At 31.9% G+C, this 23,614-nt stretch overlaps 3 protein-coding genes across 5 annotated transcripts; all 3 read left to right on the top strand.

Annotated features, from left to right (window-relative positions):
* The first annotated feature begins 628 nt into the window (after nt 1-628).
* On the top strand, nt 629-2,659 carry LOC131054734 (embryo-specific protein ATS3A). Its single transcript, XM_057989320.2, has 2 exons — nt 629-834; nt 1,930-2,659. Exons 1-2 carry the CDS (start codon nt 763-765, stop codon nt 2,401-2,403), a joined length of 546 nt encoding a protein of 181 aa, XP_057845303.2. The 5' UTR covers nt 629-762; the 3' UTR covers nt 2,404-2,659.
* A 3,032-nt stretch (nt 2,660-5,691) lies between these two features.
* Nucleotides 5,692-7,511, top strand: LOC131054710 (embryo-specific protein ATS3A). Of its 3 annotated transcripts, none has more exons than XM_057989273.2 (3): nt 5,692-5,801; nt 5,883-5,967; nt 6,824-7,511. In XM_057989273.2, exons 2-3 carry the CDS (start codon nt 5,895-5,897, stop codon nt 7,237-7,239), a joined length of 489 nt encoding a protein of 162 aa, XP_057845256.2. In that variant the 5' UTR covers nt 5,692-5,801; nt 5,883-5,894; the 3' UTR covers nt 7,240-7,511. The 3 variants fall into 3 exon arrangements, with proteins under 3 accessions (XP_057845256.2, XP_057845253.2, XP_057845255.2); XM_057989270.2 differs by having other exon boundaries at nt 5,695-5,801; nt 6,760-7,511; XM_057989272.2 differs by lacking the exon at nt 5,692-5,801 and having other exon boundaries at nt 5,819-5,967.
* Nucleotides 7,512-19,198: 11,687 nt separating this feature from the next.
* LOC131054698 (embryo-specific protein ATS3A) lies at nt 19,199-21,284 on the top strand. Its single transcript, XM_057989256.2, has 2 exons — nt 19,199-19,404; nt 20,606-21,284. The coding sequence occupies exons 1-2, from the start codon at nt 19,327-19,329 to the stop codon at nt 21,071-21,073; spliced, it is 546 nt and encodes a 181-aa protein (XP_057845239.2). The 5' UTR covers nt 19,199-19,326; the 3' UTR covers nt 21,074-21,284.
* Nucleotides 21,285-23,614: the final 2,330 nt, after the last annotated feature.

The raw sequence follows: 23,614 nt of genomic DNA, 5'->3' as shown, positions 1-23,614 counted from the left end.
AATCACAAATTTGATAATTAAAACATAAATTATCAAAGTGTACAAGTTGCATCAAAATAATCATCTTTCTTACATACAAAACTAAACAATATTACACTACATTCTCAAATTTAACATCTTAATTTCAATCCATTTATTGACTCAACACATATATAAAAGTGTACTATTATCAATAAATAAATAAATAAAAACCACCAAAACCTAACGAACCTAGCATAGGTTCTCGAGGTTTTCTTTTTGCCTATTCATCATGCCTCTATGTATGTGACTTGGATACGATGTTATATAATTTCCAATACACTATCTAAACAAGTGATTTTTATTTCGTTTACAGATTTAAATACAAATGTCGTGCACAAAGGCACACAAAGAGAATTGTATGGAAACCAACCAAAAGTACTCCATAGAATTTCATATCAGTTTATTGCACAATTATTGTGATAGAGATATGAAATGTGCTTTTAAAATCCTATTCCCTCAGAGAAAAAGAGAGAATAATATTGCAGTGTATAGGACTGGCCACCTTACCTCTTTCCATAGATAAATGACTACTTTAAAGGTCTGTCTGTCAGACTCGCACTCATTTCACTTTTGCTCTCATTAATAGTTTTCTTTTGCCATGCTCACATTTTCTTATAGCTAAAGTGAATCATGATAACTATAATAAGAAGAAATCCAACGGGTTGCTTGACAAAGCCAGGTGTAATTAGTTTCATTCTGGCTTCATAAATTTTCACTGTTTGTACAAAACAGGCAAGAAAAATGTGCAGAAGAGTTGGATGTATGGCTTTCCTCCTCCTCACTTTCGCTCAACTTCATCTTCTCCAGGCAAAGGTTAGAATAGTTTGTGTATTCTCTATGTATGTCAACAATTTTATTTCTAAGGACCTTCCCAAGCTTGCTTGTTTTGTTTTCGCAATATCAGTTTTTCAACTATTTTTTTCTTTTCGATAGAGACAAAACAATCAGATGCAGTTTAGAGTTAATGGGTTTTAATGTATACGAAGGAACTTATCAAATGTTTAGAATTTTCAGGTAATAATAGGTCTACGCATTTTAAGTTTTTCTTCTTGGGGAGAGAATTTTTCTCGTCATTATAATCTTTATTGTTTGATGAGTAAATATTTTTGAAAGTTGTTTATAGGAGCTGGTAAAAAATGTTGTATATAATGCAAAATTTGATTGAAGATGGTATTCATTCAAGATTTAAGAAGTTTCAACTGCAAAATTTGATTGAAGATGGTATTCATTCAAGATATAAGAAGTTTGTTGAAAGTACAAAGTATACTAGGAAAGGGGAGTCTGCTAGGTAATACTCCCATAGAAATTCGAAGTATCAGGCATATAAACAAAGCCATTCAGAACCAGATTGTGCCAAAACCATAATTGACAAAAGGCAAACGAAAACATTGAACAAGTTTACTATAGACAATGAAAACAAAGATTTTCCCTGCCTCAACCCACATAGATGTATCATAAGGTTATGAAATGTGTCATAATATTATAATTTAGATAAAAAGTTGAGAGTACTCTATGTGTACCCTAAATAAATTGAAGTATGAATTGCATCTAAATGATGAATCAAAAAGATTAAAAAATCTTGTTCACATCAAAGATGTTCCATGTGAATTGTTTATCCCTGCAAGTTGTCTGGAGAAAAGAAAAACTTGTGCGAATAATTATTTGTCTAGGTTGCCAGGCAGAATCCCTGCTGTTTCGAGCCTCAAAATGACCTAGAGCATTTTTTTCTCTTGATCTTCAAGTAGCTGATATGGCATTCCTCTCTTGTAATATTCAAAGCCTTGCTAATACTTTAAAATGAAAGACGAAGCCACTGCTTGTACATCACTGTTGGAAAATAGTGATGAAAGTATCTGAATAGGTTTTGTGGGCCTTAATAAAAGCATTCTCTCATACTTCTGTGTACAGGAAGAAGAGTGCTCGTATACATTAGAGGTGAAGACATCATGCAATATACTCGATTCAGGGACACGTGATCGGGTCCTCGTGAGGTTTGGGGACAAAAGCTTTTATGACGCTAACAAAACTGAGGTGCTGGAACGGCATCTGAGTCAGTCCATGAATGAAGGCAATGCGAAGCCCTTCAGGAGGTGCAAAACCGATAAGTTCAACTTAAGTGGGCCTTGTGTAAAGAAACAATTGTGTTATGTATATTTTAAAGTCGAGGGCACAGATAATTGGCGCGTCAATGATGCCGTAATTCATCATGAATACGGCAATGATATATTCCACTTGAATAAAAGGCTTCCAGAGAATGCCTGGTATGGTCTTGAATACTGCAACGAGAATTTACAGATGATTGCCTCTTTCGCGGATAAGAAGGATGCACATAAGCACGTGAGTCCCAAGGTTAAACCCAGAAGGAAAAAAGCTAGGGCATAAATGACCATTGCTTACTAGAAGATTTGGTAACAGCTTGAACATCACAAATCTTCTCTAATAAACGGTTATCCACTGGTATTGAGGGTAGACAGGGTGTTTGATCTTCTTTGTATTGGGGATGTTTGTGTAGTAGTAATCTCTTTCCTGTGGTAAGATGAAAGAGACATTAAGTTTTGTATGTTTGAAATCGTTAGAAGATATTGGTTTTGATTATTAAGCTTTGTATTGTATTAAAACTCAATCATACATCGATATGATAAGGCTATTATATTTCATCTGTAATCATCTATGGTTATTAATAGTCAGATAGATTTTATTTGAGAACTAAATGTAACACAATAATTTTTTTCTAATGTTAATTTAAGTTAATCCAACAAAATCCATACAGATTGATAAAAAATTATATAAAGAAATCAAGGATGATCTAGCATATAATTGTGTGAATTTTTTACATAAATATTTGACATTATATTCAAACTTCTATCTTCAAGACATAAAAGAACAAATGGTAGATTATAAACCAATTCAGCTTCTAAATGATGAGGGTTGAACAAAACACAAGGATTAGAAAGAAAGAAAAAAAAATTATATAAATGAATGATAGTTCAATTTTAGTAATAACTATAAATACAAAAATGTTAACAATGGTAATGGTAATGTTGAAAACTCACCCCACGAAGCTCACCTTGTTACATAACATGGTTTAGATGTTAGGATGAGAGGCATAGCAATGACGTAGATGAAGTCTCTTCCTACTTCGGCTTTTTCCCTTCCGATGGCTATTCCTTGCAATGTCACTCGCTTTGGTGTCTCCATATAAATTCAAATAATTCAAATTGAAAAGTGACATTTATCTTTAGTGAATGATCATTTGAAGAATGTGAAAGCTTGTATATGTGAATGGAAGTGACATATGATATGTGATGTAAAATTTGAATTTTGGATTAAAAAGGAAAATAAATGGAAATTTAATTGATTATTTTATGATTATTTAATTAAATAGTTTTAATAATAATACAATGCTAAGATTAAATTAGTCAAATTAATTAAATACAATTTAATTAGTTATGAGAGAAAGGCAAAATTCAAGAAATAATTAATTAAATGTAAAATTTATTTATTTATAAATGAAAGAAAAAATAATTAATTAATTAAATATTTCATTTAATTAATTACAAACAATTTTAGATGTTACACCTAGAAAAACCTTCCAAATTATTTACTTTTAAATTTCTCCAAAAACTAATCTCATTTAATCATTTATCTAAACCTCCATCTAATCCTAATCCTATCTTATTGAAATCATTCACATCTTAATTCTTTCGAGAACAAAACCTAAATTCTAAAGTTTTCAACTTAATACCTACTTTAAAAAACGGTAAATTTATTAAAAACTTAATAAATACCAAACTACGTAAGATCTCTATTTATAAGCTCAACTTAGCATATAGACCAAACCAAAGTGCCTTCAGATTTTAATTTCATATCAGTGCCTCGCACAATTATTGTGATAGAGATCTCAAATGTGTTTTTAAAATCCTATGTTGTCAGAGAAAAAGATATAATTATGTTATAGAATAACTTTATACATATTAGTGCAATCTACAGGGGCCAGCTACCATTATCGTATTTTCCACAGAATCCATGACTACTTTAAAGGTCTGACAATCCTATTTTCCACAGAATCCATGACTACTTTAAAGGTAATCCATGACTACTTTAAAGGTCTGACAATCCTATTTTCCACAGAATCCATGACTACTTTAAAGGTCTGTATGTCAGACTCGCAATTCTTTCACGTTTGCTCTCATCGATAGTTTTATTTTGCCATGTTTACATTATTTTATACAATAAAGTGAATTATGATTAGTATAATAAGGAGAAAGCCAAGGAGTTCCTCGTCAAAGCAAAGTATGGTAGAATCAATGTGGCTTCCTAGGTTTTCAATATTTCTACAAAATTAGAGAGAAAGTAGTGTTGAAGAGTTGAATAATGGCTTTCCTTCTCATTTTCGCTCTTCACCTTCTTCCAGTAAATGTTAGAATATTTTGTGTATTCTATGTTTCTGTCAATATTTTTATTTTTAATAACCTTTTCAGATTTGTTTATTTTGATTTAAAAATATATAAATATTCAGAGTTGACTGATATTTTGTAAACATAATACGTTGCTTAATGTATGTGGTCACACTAAGTATACACTTCTAGACTTAAAAGTGTTAAATACTAAGAATTGGCTAACATTCATTAGATAGCAATATCATAGTTTGACTTGCTGTGGAAAATACCTCCTACTTATCAATTGATGAGCTAAAGGAGCTCTATAATGAGTGGTTCATAAGGCACAACACTTACTGAAGGTTTTGCAAATGGGGTTTCAAGCTAAGTGGGTTCTATAATGAGCTGGAGTAGTACTGGGATGGGTGACCTCAAGGGAAGTCCCAGTGTTTCACCCATGTCAGCATCACCTAGATGTAATGACTGTTAAGTGGACCATTCATTCTCATGAGAGATGGGTTCTTGTGAACCACTACTCGTGAAACATGGGTCAATGAGTTTGACTCAAAAACTACACAGTTGAACCCTAATAGCAATATCATAGTTTGACTTGTTGTGGAAAATAGCTCCTACTTATCAATTGATGAGCTAAAGGGGTTCTATAATGAGTGGTTCATAAGGCACAACACGTGCTGAAGGTTTTGCAAATGAGGTTGCAAGCTAAGTGGGTTTAACCTTGGAGGGAACTCCGTGGTTAAGCACGCTTGAGCTAGAGTAGTACTGGACCATTCATTTTCATGAGAGATGGGTTCTTGTGAACCACTGCTCGTGAAACATGGGTCAATGAGTTTGACTCAAAAAGTACACAGTTGAACCCTGATAACAGTATCATAGTTTGACTTGCTGTAAAAAATACCTCTTATTTAACTTACTGGCGGTTAATCTTCTCATTTTCTTTCAATTTACAAGAGCTACGTAACTCCTTTCGTCTTACGTCATGGAGATTATGACACCCTCTTTTATTTTCCAAGGACTACGACAGAAGAATAGTGCGTCAGACTTTGAGTTTATTCTAATCAATAATCGTGTTTCCAAGATTCGTAGAACTCACTGGTTCCCCATCTATTTTAAAATATCTCTTTTATTATCTTACAAATACTCTTCTTCACAACACTAAATGGCTTGCAGAATACTGTATTAGAAGCAGTACAAACAGTTGCAGCATTTGAAGCTTTACTTTATTCTCAAATTTTCAAATCATTTAAAGCTAATGGTGGGTCAGGGACTTCTCAACACTTTGAAACTTTTTTCCCATTCCCCTCCTTGACTGTGAAGCACCATTAAGATGCGAACATTGAGAGAGAAGGAACCCGACTTTCCTGTATAAGAAGGGCAACTTAGGTAAATTCTTGCCACGCCCAACTTTAGTTTGAGGTTGTTTTATTTGTTTTCTCTTTTGATTATCTCTGTGGAAAATTTCAGTGAAGCTATGGCATGGAGCGTTCAGTCCATTGGTTTTCTGCTCATAAATTTGGCTCTACTTCCGTGCATCTGTGCCAGTGCAGAGGTAGTATTAATTTGTATTACTCACATTCAATGTTGTTTAGTTCTTGCCCTATACCCGGTCTTTTAACTTTTACTTTCTGCTGTTTTTAACAGTCCACATTGAGAGAATATTTGTAAGGTTTCATTGTTCTTAAAGGCTTTTTTCTAACAATCTATAGGGAGGAAATGTTTTCAGCATACCAGCATATCATGTTTTATTAAAAAAATAAATTCTTTGAAAGATAGATAAAGTTATATTAGTCACTATTCATGCTATATTATGTTGGTTAATGTATGATATAGCATGAATATTAAAGCATGGTATTGTTGTTATTAGGGTTTGAACTCGTGGATTGTCATTTCATTGATTTATTATGTTTAGAGATTTGAATTTTTGTATTGAAAATTGTTGGCAATTAAGCTATTGACTTTGTGTTCTCAACTTTCATTAGACTAATATATTCACCTATTTTCTGTCCCTTTTAGGCTACAAAAATATTCTGTTTTGAAAAAACACAAAAATTCTTTGAAAGAGATAAATTTATATTACTCACTACTCATGGTATATTATGTAGATTAAAGTATGATATAATGGGTTGGTTGAAGCATGGTATTGCTCCTCTTGTTAGTGGATTGTCATTGTAGATTTGATGTCTTCACTGATCTAATATATTTAGAGATTTGGATCATTACATTTTTCCAGTTATTCACTTTGTATTCTCAACCTTCATTAGACTAATATACTCACGGGTTTTCTGCCCCTTCTAGACTGCTATATTAATAACTTCTTAAGAAATTGTACTGGCATTTGTAGGGAGAATGTCCATATACATTAGAGGTAAAAACTTCAAAATGGACTGCTTTACATTATGATCCAGGTACGAAAAATCATGTCCGCGTGAGATTTGGAGACAAGAGCAAAAGGGAGGTGTTAGATCGTCATCTGAGTGAGCCCTTTGAAGGAGACAAAGAAGAGCCATTTAAGGCAGGCAGCACTGCTAAGTTTAATTTAAGTGGCACCTGTGTAGAAAGTGATGTGTGTTCACTCCATTTTAAAGTAGAGGGAACAGATAAGTGGAAACCTGATCAGGCTGTAGTATACATTGGAGAAGACAATTTTATATTTCACTTTTTCGACAGATACATGCCTGAGAATTCCTGGGATGGAAAGGATAACTGCAACGCTCCGCCTGAGATAGCTTCTTCTGCAGCAGATCGTTCAATGTATAATAGCAGTAAAATCAAGACTCGTCCGAAACCAGTCAAGAAAAAAAAAAGGTGCATGAAATGCTAAGTCTTCTCCACATATATCAGCAAGTCTAGTAGTTAGGGTTATGTACAGTTTTAGATCGACTGTGTTGGTGTGTAAAAGTTAAACATGGGATAATCCTATGGATGTTCTAAAGGGCTACTTTATCTATGGCGAGTTTAACTATGAAAAGCTTTTCAATTATTGAAAAGCCTTACATATTCGTAAGTCCGTATTTTTTCATTTACTTTTGGTATTTAATTTTGTATATTTCATTTGGAATTTTTTTAATATTTAAGTCATAACTAATTATTGTAGATCCTATCATATATTACAATCTTTGTGCATTTCATTTTGTGCTTGGGAGCATATTTTGTACACTCATAGTCAGTTTCAAAAGATTCCATTTATTGTAAAGAAGATAATTTCATTTTTTATTTAGTATCAAGTTTTATAGGCTTAGATTCTATCTTACTTTACATGGCTTATACAATGTCTTCAAGTTTATATGAGAAAAGGAACATGTATCAAGGTACAATCGACCTTTGAGTGTTGATTTTATGAAACATGTCAAGATTCAACAATGTACCATTACTATATTAAATTTAAAATTAATCTACACATTTTATTGGGCAAACATTTCACTAAGCATTGAGCATTGTGTCAATTTACAACTGACTCGGATCATTCCTTAAGCTTGAAGCTACTAAAATGATAGAGAATGGTAAGAACTTGATATATTAAAGTTTAGAGAACATATATTTATACAATGGATAGGAGTAACTACGAATAAGTAGTTAGAAACTACAATATTAACTGATAATAGGACATAGAGAAATCTATTATCAATCGGGGTTACACACTCTTAGAACCAAAGGAAACTCTTAGAGCAAGATGTTCCTAATATAGGAACAAAGAAGATACAATATTTGATAATACTTTTCTATATGTCGCGACATTTTGATCTCCAACAGTTGTATTGATCAACCATAATAAAATTTCCAAATATTGTATCTTCTTTGTTCTTGGCCTTCTCATTAATGCACGCCTCCAAAAAAAAAATCATCCCCTAAAATACATGTTCAAATTACATCTATATCATTATCTAGCTTCAACTTTGTAACTACAACCCTCAATGGGTGGATGCCAACATTCAAAAGAACCTTTAAAAAGATTGGAGTATAACTTTTCCTAATCACAACAATGGCTCCCAAGAAATGAAACTAAGAAATATCTCAAGAAAATATATAATCACATTTATCTTTATTTCATCTCAATGATCCTCTCACAATATATTGTCATGCTTCTTTGTTGCATTCAACAACTACACATATATTCTAAACACCCTCTACAATATATAAACACTATCATGAATTTTAAATGCAAAACTAAAACTTACCAATATGATGTCCTACAATGCCTTCTCTACTTCTAAGGCCTTTGACCACCAACAATTATTTCTCACTCTTTAGTCTTGATGCTAGTAAGATGAAATACCATGACACAAACTCTATCCACAACTCATGGAAATTCTTGAATGCCTCTCAAACTTCTTGTAAAGTCTTTCCATGTGTATCTTTAACAACATTCTCATTCACATATTTACCATTGCATATATTAGATGCCTTTGTTATTGTGGAGTTTGAATCCCTTTTTCCCATGTTTTGAATAGTAGTACAATTTATTCAATAGCATAAACTACTTTAATGAAAAAGATAATAGTTCTTAAATTCAATCTACAAATTCTTCCACCACCGTGCATCAACTTTGTTTTGAGGCACAAAATTGAGAGAGGCATCAATAGGCCCTTTATGTCACTTATGAGGTCTCACACACACTATGCTACTGGTCGTCATCCTACCATAAAAAAAACATAATGCTTCTTCCTCCCTCTCAGCATGTCTCTTCATGGATCTTCAATGTGTATCTAGTCTCTTGCATAAAATGTGGTCTCCAATGTTTTCTTCATTATCAATGTTGTAGTGATTATAGAGTCAACATAGTTTTATCATGCCATCACAACCCTACCCCATGCCTCTTTGTTGTGGTGGTCTAATATTATATGATAGAGAATGGTAAGATAATTAAAGTTTAGAGAATTTATATTTATATAATTCATATGAGTGATGAGCCTATATTTTGTCTATTTTCATATCTTTCTATCATACTTTAGTTAAGATATTATGGCAAATATGCTACGAACTTAAATAATAACTTGACTCTTTACATTACTTAGGTCATATATAATCACATTAATATGTCTATTTAAATGGATGTTATTGTAGTTAATCTTCTTTGTGATGTTTGACATGCTAGTTTGCTATGTAGCATTTCAATCAAACTAGATGAAGTTGTTCCTAAAACCAATACTATGTAGCTTGTTGCAACAAAGCTTGAACTTAATTTGAACCAATCAATAAATGGTTGGAGTTATCAAAATTATTGGAGAGTGCTACTTATTTATAGACCTCTTCAATGCATGATCAACCACCTTCTAAAGTGTTATTTATGGTTATGAGTTATAGTCTTATACAACTCTTAGATGTTTTACACTTCCCTTAATTGTTAAATAATCTCTTCTTATATATGTGGAACCAGTGCTAGTTAGCTATAGAGTAAGTCATTAGATTAAGGACTATAAATGAGTCCAACTAGAACCTGCAAAGGTTAATGTCTTATAATGTCTCTTTTCTAAATACAAGTTTGTAAGAAGTATCATGTATGCTTTTTGAATATGAACCTCAACATATTTTTTGAAGTAATTATCTAGTTTTATTGATCATTTGAAGAGTTCTTTACCCAATGAGGGCTTGCTTGAGATAATGCGACTCATAATTTTGTTTATGCATGTAAATTAGATATCTTCAACACTATTAGATTTCATGTAACTATATCATAATATTATTGTTATTACCATTATCCTATAGCAGCAATGTTCCCTTCATTAAGATATTATGGGTGTTTAGGATGAATGTTCTTATTATAATTATTCTTATTGTCATGTTTTGTTTTTAATTGTACTTTTTCTTTCTGCAACATTTCATTTTCAATTATTATAATCTTAGGAAATTACTTTCATGCATTTCTCTTTACTACAATCTATTTTATCAACATAGTATAGTAGCATGAGTATAATCATAATGCACATAGAGTGCAAACCCATTTAAAGTATTGTCTCCTTGGGTTTGAAAATTTAAATGAAACATATAGTCCAAAGAGGTTGTTCAGTTTTGGATAATTAATTCTTGAGTTATAGAACCTATTAGGTTGGCACCAAATCATAAGTGGATATAGAAATCTCTATAGTCATGAAGGTGTTTATCCTTAGTGTGGATCTCGATCTTCCTTAAGGAATAAACATGCCAATATATTGACATCTTAAGGGGGATATAGAGGCCTCCTTGTTACTTGTTGTCTTCATTGGTGTATGCCAAAGTGTTGGTTTTGTGTTGCATAACTATTCCTAAGGTGTGGTTTTCCATCTATCCTTAACAATTTTCATGGCTTATAACCTTTGTTTTGATCATCTAGTATAGTATGGATTACTAGTTTTATCCCTTGAAGTGTCAATGATATATGGGTCACCTAGAATAACACAAAACACTAGCCAATGGCATCCTGATGAGTCATTCTTGATCATCTAGCATAACAAAACTTGTTATATTGATCCTTTATTGAACATGTTTTATGCTCCTTGATGCCTTGGTCAACTAGTATAGCAAGGCTAGCTCGTTTGATTGTCTTTTATTGTTGATGCTTCCTATGCTTCCCAAAGAATTGGTCATATACCATAACACAACTTATTAGCATGATGGTTGTTTTCATTTACTCTCCTTGAAGCTTTGATTACCTAGTATAATGAGGTTTTCTACTGTAATATTTTATTGCACTACATCACAAAACATAACACAACATGTTGTCCAGTAAAATTATTGCATTTTCCATGGATCACCCAAAATAATATAATTTTTTGGACTGTGAAATCTATGACATAAACATGAATCACCCAACATTACTTAACTTTTTGGGTGGTAGAATTCATGGCATATTTATGGACCCCTAATGTAACACATGTTCCTATTTGTTGGGCCATAAAACATTTCTCTCATCACAGATTTGGTGTATGATCTTCTCTCTTTTTATAATTATACTTATGTTTTTACAATAGAATTTTGAGAATGATGCTTAGTAGTTGAGACAATTTTGATATCAAGGTCTCTTCAACTAATGGACTAGGGACATTTTTTAGCAGCTAACCCCCTTTTTGTGTCCTTTTTGTTTGCTTTGTTTGCCTCTTTTTTTTATTTTCTTTGTCTTGTCTTGTATTTTGTGTATCCTACTTTGCATGTTCCTATGTTAGTTAATAAGATCCTCAGCTTGAGGGCTTTCTTTCCTAAACTTATTGACATCTTTTCCCTTGTACATATTTCTTTTTGCTAGTTTCTCTACTTTATCATGAGTATTAGAAAATGTTCATACTTGTGCTAAAGTGGGGTCTAAATGTATAATCTTGTCAATTCAACATTTCAATTATGATTTAACCTTGTTCTCCTTGAGGGTGAGCTCTCATTTTATCAATCATAGCTATTATGAGGGTGGGAACACCAACACAAGGTTTGACATAGGAAAGCCCCTATACAACACAACCATTTTTTCCATTTTCCATGTGTGTGGGTTCAGAACTAACAACAAAAAGGGTTATAGGAGTGCATAGTCGACGGTCACAAACAATCCCAAATTTTGCACAAGTGAAAGACCCTAGACAAGGGCACCCTCCAACTGTGTTCAATACTTTCTGGCTATATTTCTCATAGATGGGCATAAAAACCTCCTAATTAAATTTCTACTCATTTATGTTAGTTTGGATACCCTCAAGACTGGGGCAGACTCCAATTATGTCTAGTACTTTCACCTCTAGATTGCAGCTATCAATTCCACTCTATCTTATTTATAGCTGATCTACCATATTGATTTCCATTTATTTTATTTTTTTATTGTTGAAAACCATCATTTTACTATCATTTAACCTAGTTCATTCACAAACACTTCATAGTCTCAATCCCATTGAAATAAAGGAATATAATTCCATACTTGTTCAACTCTCCTATTAGGATCGTAGCTATTAAACCTAATTCATCTTGCAATTCCACACCATGGATACTTGAGATGTTAATTTAAATTCTTAGGCTAGGATCCCATTTTCCCACATATTAGGTTCATATTGATTTTTAACTTCCTAATAAATAAATCCATGTTGTGAGAACACAATATCTAATGTTTTTGCATGTATATGGTCTAACAAGGCTACTATATCAGTCGATTTCACAAAATATAAGATTTTGTATGCATATAGTTTAACAAGGCACTTCACCACATCATCTACACTCTCTCTCTCATTCCCATTTTCTCTAAATCAAACATCCAAATGCCTTATATAAAAGATAGATCATCAAAGCTAGAAACAAGTCGGCCTGAATCAAAATATACTTTTCGAACCAAAAAAACAAATGTTGATCCACTCCATGAGAAAGAGAGGACCAAAACACATCTTCAAAAGATTAATTCGCTGATCTAAAATCACCAGAACCTAACCAATAGTATATCCACACACTACACAACAATATAAGCAATTATCGATCAAAACATACTCTCCAAAGAAAATAACTCAAATCCAGATCTCCACATACTATGGTGAGACCGATAAAACATCAAACACGCTTCCAAAAATCATATCTATACCTAAGGATAGGTCAAATATAGAATCTCGCGACCAACAATGAACAATACCAAAACACCCGAAGAGAAAAAAAAAATTCGGACCTTAGACACAACATAACCATGATACTGAAACTATATCTAATGAAGATAAGAATAATATTCAACACCTACAGCAGATTTTAGACCCAAGTATTTTTTAAACAACCAACACAACAAGGTAATTTTGCATCATACACATTTTGGACCAAATCAAAATAAGAAGTTTGACATCAATGACGACCACGACAACACATGAACTCGTATTACCAAAAATGTCAAATACTCCTACATTCCCCACATTCACTCTACTATATCATTAGATTAAACCCCTCTAATCATGTGCACACCACTAATCATAAATATTAGATATAGGAGTTAACTCATGCAATAAGTGGCTTTCTTCTCAAAGCCAATTCAACCTTAAGTGCCAACCACTTTTAGAAAGGACCAACATGGGTCTCTTCACCATTTCTCCCCTTCCAAGGAATTTAAAATTATTTTATTCCATTCTTCCATGTACTTTTGGAGTGTGTAGACAAAAACTGCATTTATGCAAAATCATCCTTGCACTCCACCCATCACTTCTCCTAACTCCCATGTCCTCTCATGCTTCACTAGGTTGACACTTGTCGACCTATTGAATGGAATGTGAGAAGATTAAGAATCAACCACCCTTGATCTTCATATTCCAATCATATTCCTTCGTTCCATTTTCTCCTACACTTAGCTAGAACATCTCTTCATTCTCTCATTATGCAATGAAAATTTACTCATTCAAGGAAACTTTTAGATTGTGCAACCTTCTTGCCATTTTAGATAACTCATGAAACCACATTATCTTCATGCAAACTTCATGCTCTTTTCATCTCATAAAGAAACCATACTAGCTTGAGCACTTGGAGAACCATTACAATACCAAAATTGTGTGCACACATCCAATTCTACATTGAAGAATAAATCATTTCATCAATAAGACCATATTGTTCTAATTTGGTTTACATTTTATGTTTGTTTTGGTTTTTTTTTGTCCATCATGATGTTTCTTGGAATTTGTGATATTGAAAGTGCTAACATGTTTTATGCATTCCCTTGAGATCACTTTTCCATGCACACACTAATGTAATGAACCACAAGCCATAGCCTAAGAAGAATTTTGACTCATGGATTTAGTAATGTCTTAGTTGAAGGTGATTCAAAACTTGATATAAAGATTATTAAATCTAAAGCTTCTTCATCATAAAAAATTTTAAAATTAAATGGAGGATAGTAAGCATATTATTGTGTTTCTACCAAAATGGCAGGTTATACATACCTTTAGGGGAGGAAATAAAGCCATTAATGTCTTTACTAATGAAAGATTAAAATTAAATGATTGAAAATAATAGACTAACTAGGAAAAGATCCCCTATCACATCAGAAATGTTTTATGCAATGATAGACATGAAGGGCTTGTTAACTATCTAGAGCAATAAAATGTTTAAATTAGTTCTTGTTGTGATTCTTGCATGAAATGCAATTGGTTCTCTAGAGACAGGGTGTAAAAGGGAGGATGATGTGACCTAATAGAACTATGTTTATTTTGAACTCTATGTATAAAGTTAGCATAATGCACAGACAATGATGGCTAATTTGACATTAATATCTATTTTTCAGATATTTTTATAGATGATTTTCATACTCACATGGGGAAAACATATGAGTACACTTGGACAAGGACATCCTACAATTATTTCCATTTATGGATAGATAAGGAAACTTTAGATGAAGAAAAGGGAATTATTAATATGTTAATTCTCTCATGTGGTAATAGGTAAAGGGATTTTTTGGTGACCTTTAATCATATTATCAATCATTTTCTAGAATGATCCATCAAAATATCATGTTTCCTTATGTCCAAGTCATGGCTGTGTTGAGTGCTCTATTGTCTAGAGATAAAAATACAATATTGGGGGGTCAAATACTATAGGTTGAGCCCACATTTTTTTCCTATCTTAATAAGAACAACAAGTTTGGGACATTTTTAATAAGGGAGGAATAACCCCTTTAATAAATTTTATGAGAGGTGAAAAAGACTTGTCATCATATTTCATGAATAGTTAGAAAAATGGAAAGTTTGTGGTTGGGGGTGTAAGAATGGAGGTGTAAAATAAACTCATAGAATAAGTTATTGGGTTGAATTGTAAAGATGATAAATTTCCTTGACTAATCCAAAAACAAGCTTATGAAGACAATATCTTTCTTTTCCTAGAAGAAGTCAAAAGACAAAAACCACACCATAATGGGTTTAGTAGAGAATAAATGTCACCACCATTGAGAGTTATTAACTACCGTTTGATTAAATATTTCACTTTGGAGTGGATATTTATAATGGTATATGGCTACCACTTCCCCCTCATAAGTAATTTGGGGAATCACAAACTAGTAAGTTGCCTAGTTTTCCTTTCTCTCTTCTATGGATAAATGTGTTGCAAAGGGGATTTATCCTCCATTGCACAAGGGTTTAATCTATGCAATTTACAACTACTATCTAGAGAATATGCTTATTGTTAACCCTACTTTACCCTATAATTCTCCTATTAACTAGGATCAAAATCCTCCACTACCAAGTAGCTCCAAAAAAAAATTTACTTTAAGGATGATGCACCATCATCCTCCCATGCTATTTCTTTGCACAAAGACTTTCTCTACTCTCCCAATAAAAAAAATCCTAATATTGGTTATGATACACCTCTTGGTTATTAAAATTGGTGTTGAACTTAACCTAGACAATGATAAAAAAACATATTACTAACCCCAGAAGTATTTTCCCTAACTCATTCAATAGAAATTGAAAAGTAGTGAGTAAGTCCCTGAAGAACACTCCTATTGTCTACCCTCCCTTGCTATCAGTACCTCTAATAGTGAATTAAGTAAGGACATGGTAGAACTAATTTCTCTAGGGATCATAAGTCTGATAAGCTTGCTAAACTAATTGCTATTACAAGGATTGTGGACACCGTTGAGAAAAAACCCCTAAGGATAAAAAATTAAAGAGCAATTGGAGGACTCAACTTTTAATGGTACTAATCCTAAGAGTAGCAAGGAAAACAAAGATGAAATACATAATTTGATCTTATAAGACTTGCTTCCTCCTTCCCCCCTCCCTCAATTGAAACTCAATTCAATGAAGCACTAGAAAGGCTAAATAGCTTAAAAGATTATGAAGGTGAAGGAAATTGGGATGTTGGAAAAGGCTTGAGTGAACCCCATGTCTAGAAGGTGATGGCAATGAAAATTGACTATATTAATGCTAGGTTAGAGATCATAGAAACACAACAAAACTTCCTAGCCTATGAAAGAAACAAAAAGTGGATCAAAAGAATAGAATTGAGAACTTGATTAGAATTAACAAAATATTTATGCAAAAGTATGTGATGGAGGTTGTGACAATCAAAAAGAAAATTGAAATGAAAAAGAAAAAGAAAGCTCTTGTGAAGACAAAGGATGGGCAGATGAACAAAAACTTACTCCCTTGGGAGGAGCAGTTGAATGACATGTTTGATGTATGTTGCTACACTCAAAATGCCCCCTATTGTTCCTCTTTGATGTATCTATTCTTATCTTATTTTATTTTTTGTTTAATAACTTATATGTTCATGTAAACTCTTTATAAATTGTTCGACACTCTTGATGGGCTTGATCTCCAACCCCTCGTTTTATTTTCATTGGATATTTTTTTATTCAGATGTGTAATGGGTTGGGGTTTTTCCGAAGTTAACTTAATAAAAAATAATGAATTATGGTGAAGGAAGAAATTTTGTCTAACATAGTTCAAGTAACATTGTTGGTTCTTAGGTGTCCTTGTTGGTGTTTTTCTTTGTATTAGTGGGTTTTTTTTTGTTGTTGTATGTGCATCCCTCATGTTCCCTAGGTGTTGCTCTCCAAATTTATAATAGTACGAGCCTATCTCACTTTTATTAATCAAAATATCAAAAATATTATTTATTGTCTAATTAGTCCAATGCCTTCAATTTCTAAGTTACATATTAGTTACTATCAATTCATTTTTAATTACAATATTATGAATATTTGACATGATTTAACCAAGTGTCAGCAAGTAATAAATCTTACACTTTGAGGTCAGTATTCATGTTTGGATTTAGTTTCTGTATTGTAGCTTTGACAATGCTACCCAGGGAGCCTATTAGTACATCCTATACTTGAGGATCCCAAGTTTCCTTTAGAGGTACCATTGAAGTTCAATTTCTACATCCTAGTTGAGGATGGATTCTATTTGATATAGTTTGATTAGATACTGAATGCTTTAATCTAGAGATAAAACAAATGGAAGAGCTATAAATATAAACATAAATTTATAATATGATAAGCTTATATGTCCATAGTAAATATCATTACCATTTTCATTTTCTTTTTTTCTACCTCTTATTTCTAACTTCTATTTAATGAGTTAAATCATTTTACAATATACAATTTATTTTTGGCATCTTGATGATGTCATGTAGTATGGTCTAAAAAATTAATTAAAAAATCTCACATAATATTACATCTAAAACATTTTTGAATGATATGAATTATAGAAACTATTAGAACTTTGGTGTATTGCAAACTTTTATAATATGTAGATACAATTTTAAAAAAATGAATTCTCAATATCTTGTTTGATAATTTGTGTAGATATATAAAATTGACACCTTATCAATCACCTAATTACCTAACCATTTCCTCAACAATAAATTAAATAAATCCCTATTATCCAATATATATGAACCCTTATTACTTGGATAATATTCTATTATTTAATTTCTAAAATCACTATTTATTACTATTCCCCCACCCTAAAATCACCTAATCATCATTATTACAATTATATCCATTATAGATAAAAATTATTTATTTGATTTGTTATGATTTGTTTTTGGGTATGGGCATATATTTTTTGATTTGGTTTTGGGATATTGATCATGGTATTTAGTGTGTATGGATTGAGGAAAACATATAATAAGGAAGTAAACTCTAGTAGTCAATTGCTTCCTCTTTTTCCATTTAATACTATATTAATAAAAAATGATCAAAATGGTGAAAATGGTGGATTGATGCTTTTACAATGTTAATAGCTTAGATCTTTTCATCCAAATTTTGTAATGTAAGTTATAAAAAAAAATCTTTTATTTATGTCATTTCTAAACTTCATTATGTCAAACCTCACCATAATTTGTACTATCTATTCATGGATTTTTATAATACTAATTTGATTTGATTTGATTTTGATTTTATTTTATTTTTTACATTGACATATTTTCTTTATTTGAATTTGAATATATATGATATTGATGGGATATTCAATGTGTATGGATTGAATGAAACATATGATAAAAAGATAAATTCTAATAGACAATCACTTTTTTTCCATTCCAAAATATATTAAAAAAAAAGTAATCAAATGATTAATTGACACTTCATAAAATAATTGAAACAATTTACATATGAAATATTATAATATTTACCATGTATATACTACTATTAACTTACATATTTGATATTTGATAGTGAGCACAAGATATATATATATACTCAATGACATGCCGTCTAAAATTTGCATTCGAATTAAAGAAATGTCTATCCAACAAACTTAAAAAACAAATCATACATAAGAAATACTTAAACTTTTTTTTTGAAAACTCTTCTTTATAAATTCCTTTTGAGTTTACAGATAACCAGAGTTTGAATTATTCTTCAGTCGCACATGAACTACATGCATGTTGTCCTATCAGTACAAGAAAGAGGATATATATACACATTTGTGTCGATTTTATTTGCACTCAAGCCGAAATTACATCTTACTGATGGTTACTCTCCTCACTTTCTTTCAATTTACAGGAGCTACGTAACTCATTTCGTAAGGGAGATTATGACACCACCAATATTTTCCAACGACTAGACTGAAGAATAGGGCGTCAATCTTTTTAAAGCACTTTATTCTAATCAATGGTTGTCTTTCCAAGATTCGTACGATTCACTGGTTCCCTAATCTTCTTTAAAAGATATATTTTATCATCTTACAAATACTCTTCTTCACAACTCTAAATGGCTTGCAGAATACTGTATTAGAAGCATTTATAGTATTTGAAGCTTCACTTTACTCTCAAAATTTAATCATTTAAAGATAATAGTGGGCCAATGATGTCTCAACACTCTCAGCCTTTTTTCTTTGATTCTCCACCTTGATTGTGAAGCAGAATTAAAGATGCCAAGATTGAAAGACAAGAAACCTGATTTGCCCAGTTATAAGAAAGGCGATCAAGATAATTTCTTGCGACACTCAACTTTAGTTTGAGGTTATTTTATTATATATCTGCAGAAAATCCCAGTGGAGCTATGGCATGGAGACTTCAGATTCTTGGTTTTCTTCTCATAAATTTGGCTCTACTGGCGTGTATATGTGCCACTGCACAGGTTGTATTTATTTGTATTGCCCATATCCAATGTTGTTTACTTCATGCCCAGTACCCGATTCTTTAACTTTTATTTTCTACTCTTTTTAACATTCTGCATTGAGAGAATACTTGTAAGGTTTCATTGTGTTCTTATAGGTTTTCTTCTAACAATCTATAGGGAGGAAATGTTTTCAGCATTCTAGGACGGGTTATTTAAATCTTTTTGAGGTCAAGTAAATTCAAAATTTTCTGTTTGAAAAGTAATAAATACATATTAGTTGTTGTTCGTGGTATAGTATGTTGGTTTAAGTATGGTATTGTTATTTTGTCGTCAAGGTTTAAATTTTTGTTAGGCTATTGTGATCATCTGTTTTATGTCTTCACTGATCTATTGTGTTAGCAGATTTGAACATTGCATTAAATGTTGTTAGCATTTAAACCATTCACTTTGTGTTCCCAACTCTTATTAGACTAGTATGCTCACTGGCTTTCTACCGCTTCTAGACTATTAAGCTCATATCAGTGCACTCTAGGTGGGACGGCCACCTTTATCCTATTTTCCATAGAATACATGACTACTTTAAAGGTCAGACTCACACTCATTTGAACACATTTGCCCTGATCAATAGTTTTCTTTTGACATGCTTAAATTATATTTAATAATTAAAGTGAACTATGTTAAATATAATAAGGAGAAGGCCATGGAGTTCCTTGACAAAGGAAGGTATGGTTAGTTGTTTCATTGTGGCTTCCTAGATTTCTAATATTTGTACAAACTTAGCAAGAAAGTTGTGTAGAAGAGTTGAATAATGGATTTCCTCCTCATTTTCATTCCACTCCAACTTCTCCGGGGAAATATTAGAATAGTTTGTGTATTCTCTATGTATGTCAACAATTTTATTTCTAATGACTTTCCCAGACTTTTGTTTTTTATTTTGCAATATCTGTGTGAAACGTATCTTGGTAAATATACTTTAAAGCACAACCAAGACATTTATGCAATGTTTAGCCTGTTGAGTTAAAGACTGGTCTATACATATTTAGTCTTCTTTATCAATCAAAACTTTTTCTCATCAGCGCTTTAATTGTTTAATGAGCTAATGGGTTCAATTCGTGGAAGGTGTTGCGTGTTGCTAATACAGATTTTGTGGGTTTTAATAAAAGTGCTCTCTCTCATTTGTGAGTTTAATAAAAGTGTTCTCTCTTATTTTTGCATGCAGGAAGAAAACTGTTCCTATACATTAGAGGTGGAGACATCATGTTATCTACTTTCAGGGACAGATGAGCGGGTACTTGTGAGGTTTGGGGACAAAAGCTTTTATGACAAAAACAAAACCGAGGTGCTGGAACGGCATCTCAGTGAATCCATGAATGAAGGCAATGCAAAGCCCTTCAAGAGGTGCAAGACCGATAAGTTCAACTTAAGCGGGCCTTGTGTAAAGGACAAATTGTGTTATGCATATTTTAAAGTTGATGGTAAAGATGATTGGCGCGTCAATCACGCCATAATTTATCATGAAAACGGTGAAGATATATTCCGCTTGGATAAAAAGCTTCCAGGGAATGCCTGGTACGGTCGTGAATTCTGCGATAAGAATTTCCCGATGCTTGCCTCTTTGGCAGAGGCGGAGGATGCACATAAGCACGTGAATCGGAAGCTTAACCAGAAACGGAAACCGAGGGCATAAATGACCTTTGCTTACTAGAAGATTTGTGAACAGCTTGAACACACAAATCTTTTTAAATAAATGGTTATCCACTGGTATCAGGGGTAGAAAAGGTGTTTAATCTTCTTGTACTGGAGATGTTTGTGTATTAATAATCTCTTTCATGTGATAATGTGAAAGAGACATTAAGCTCTGTATCTTTAAGATAAAAGTTATTGGTTTTGACTGGTTATTTTGTTAACATTAATTTGTTTAAAATTATTTCTTCTATCTTTCATCATGTATGGTTATTAATGGTCATATTGAAAGTTATTTTATATTAAAATGGATGAAAATAGAGAAAGAAAAAAAATTTATTTTTTTTAATTTGAAAATATCAACATATTTTGCATAGCATTTTTCTAAAGAAGACAATTAAAAACGTTGTTTTAGTATCATCTCACCTATTAAACAAAGAAAATTTACATCACTTAACAAACACTCAATATAAGAGAAAGTAACCTTTCTCTAATGTTAATCTAGACTAATCCAATTTATCAAAAAAAATCAACAATGATTATAGAATACATAACTATTTTAAATATCTCTATGTCATGCTGACACTTATTTCACCTTTGCCCATATCAATAGTAATCTTTTGCCATGCTTACAATTTTTTTAATAACTAAAGTGAATTGTGGTAGTATAATAAGGAGAAAGCCAAGGAGTTCCTACTTCCTTGACAAAGGAAGGTGTGGAGAGTTTCATTGTGGCTTCCTAGATTTCCAATATTTGTACAAACTTAGCAAGAAAGTTAAGTGTTGGAAAGTCATTTTCACTCTTCACATTCTCCGGACAAATGTTAGAATACTTTTGTATTCTCAATGTATGACATCAACTTTATTTCTAACGACTTTCCCAGACTTGTTTGTTTTGATTTTGCAATACCTGTGTGTGAAAAGTATCTTGTTAGAGACAAAACAATCAGATGCAGTTTAGGGTAAATAGACTTTCAAGTACAACCAAGGCACTTATGCAATGTTTAGAATGTTCAGGTAATGACTGATCTATACATATTTAGTCTTCTTTATCAATCAAAACTTTTTTTCCTTCAGTGCAAATGGTTTCAATTTTTCGAAAGGAGTAGTTTCTTAATAGAGTTTGTACACACTAAACAACATATTAAGTTTGAAAATGTCAATCAGTTTTAAATAATTAACACTTTTAAATCAAAGTTTAATATGTGTGATCTAAACCATCCTGATTTTACATGTACTAATAAAACTGCTATCTGAGTCAGTCCATGAATGAAGGCAATGCAAAGCCCTTCAGGAGGTGCAAGACCGATAAGTTCAACTTAAGCGGGCCTTGTGTAAAGGACAACTTGTGTTATGCATATTTTAAAGTTGATGGCAAAGATAATTGGCGCGTCAATCATGCCATAATTCATCATGGAGAGGACGAAGATACATTTCAGTTGGATTAAAATCATCCAGAGAATGACTGATACGGTTATGAATTCTGCAACAAGAATTTTTTTAATGATTTCCTCTTTCGTAGAGAATGATCAAGCACATAAGCACTTGCATTGGAAGGTTACACCGAAAGGGAAAACAGCAAAGGTATAAATGACCTTTGCTTACTAGAATATTTTTTAACAGCTTGAACACACAAATCCTTTTAAATAAACGCTTATCCAGTGGTGTGAAGGGTAGAAACGCTGTTTAATCTTCTTGTATTTGGGATGTTTGTGTATTAATAATCTCTTTCATGTGATTAGATGAAAGAGGCATATAGCTTTGTATGTTTGATAGAGTTTGAAGTTAAATGGGTTTTGATTGGTTAATTTGTGGTTTTTAATAATAAAGGAAAGTTCAAGATACATTTGTTTAAAAGTGGTATATTATTAGAGTATTGCATGATATTTTATTTGGAAATATTTTTATTGATTAAAAATCAAATTTTTTTTCTAGTATAAAATGAAATCATAAATAATATTATAAGAAAAAAATTTCTTCATCTTATTTTATATGTTGCATTAATCATGTAAAAGATAAATATAGGTGAGAATGGAAAAAATAAAATATCATAAAAAATTCTTTAAAATGAAAACCATCATTTTACTATCATTTAACCTAGTTCATTCACAAACACTTCATAGTCTCAATCCCATTGAAATAAAGGAATATAATTCCATACTTGTTCAACTCTCCTATTAGGATTGTAGCTATTAAACCTAATTCATGTTGCAATTCCACACCATGGATACTTGAGATGTTAATTTAAATTCTTAGGCTAGGATCCCATTTTCCCACATATTAGGTTCATATTGATTTTTAACTTCCGAAAAAAGAAATTCATGTTGTGAGAACACAATATCTAATGTTTTTGCATGTATATGGTCTAACAAGGCTACTATATCAGTCGATTTCACAAAATCTAACATTTTTGTATGCATATAGTTTAACAAGGCACTTCACCACATCATCTACACTCTCTCTCTCTCATTCCCATTTTCTCTAAATCAAACATCCAAATGCCTTATATAAAAGATAGATCATCAAAGCTAGAAACAAGTCGGCC

This window comes from Cryptomeria japonica, chromosome 5 (assembly GCF_030272615.1).
Source record: "Cryptomeria japonica chromosome 5, Sugi_1.0, whole genome shotgun sequence".
Lineage (NCBI taxonomy): Eukaryota > Viridiplantae > Streptophyta > Pinopsida > Cupressales > Cupressaceae > Cryptomeria > Cryptomeria japonica.
The sequence above is the reverse complement of the archived record's forward strand: the minus strand, read 5'-3'. Positions and strand labels throughout refer to the sequence as shown.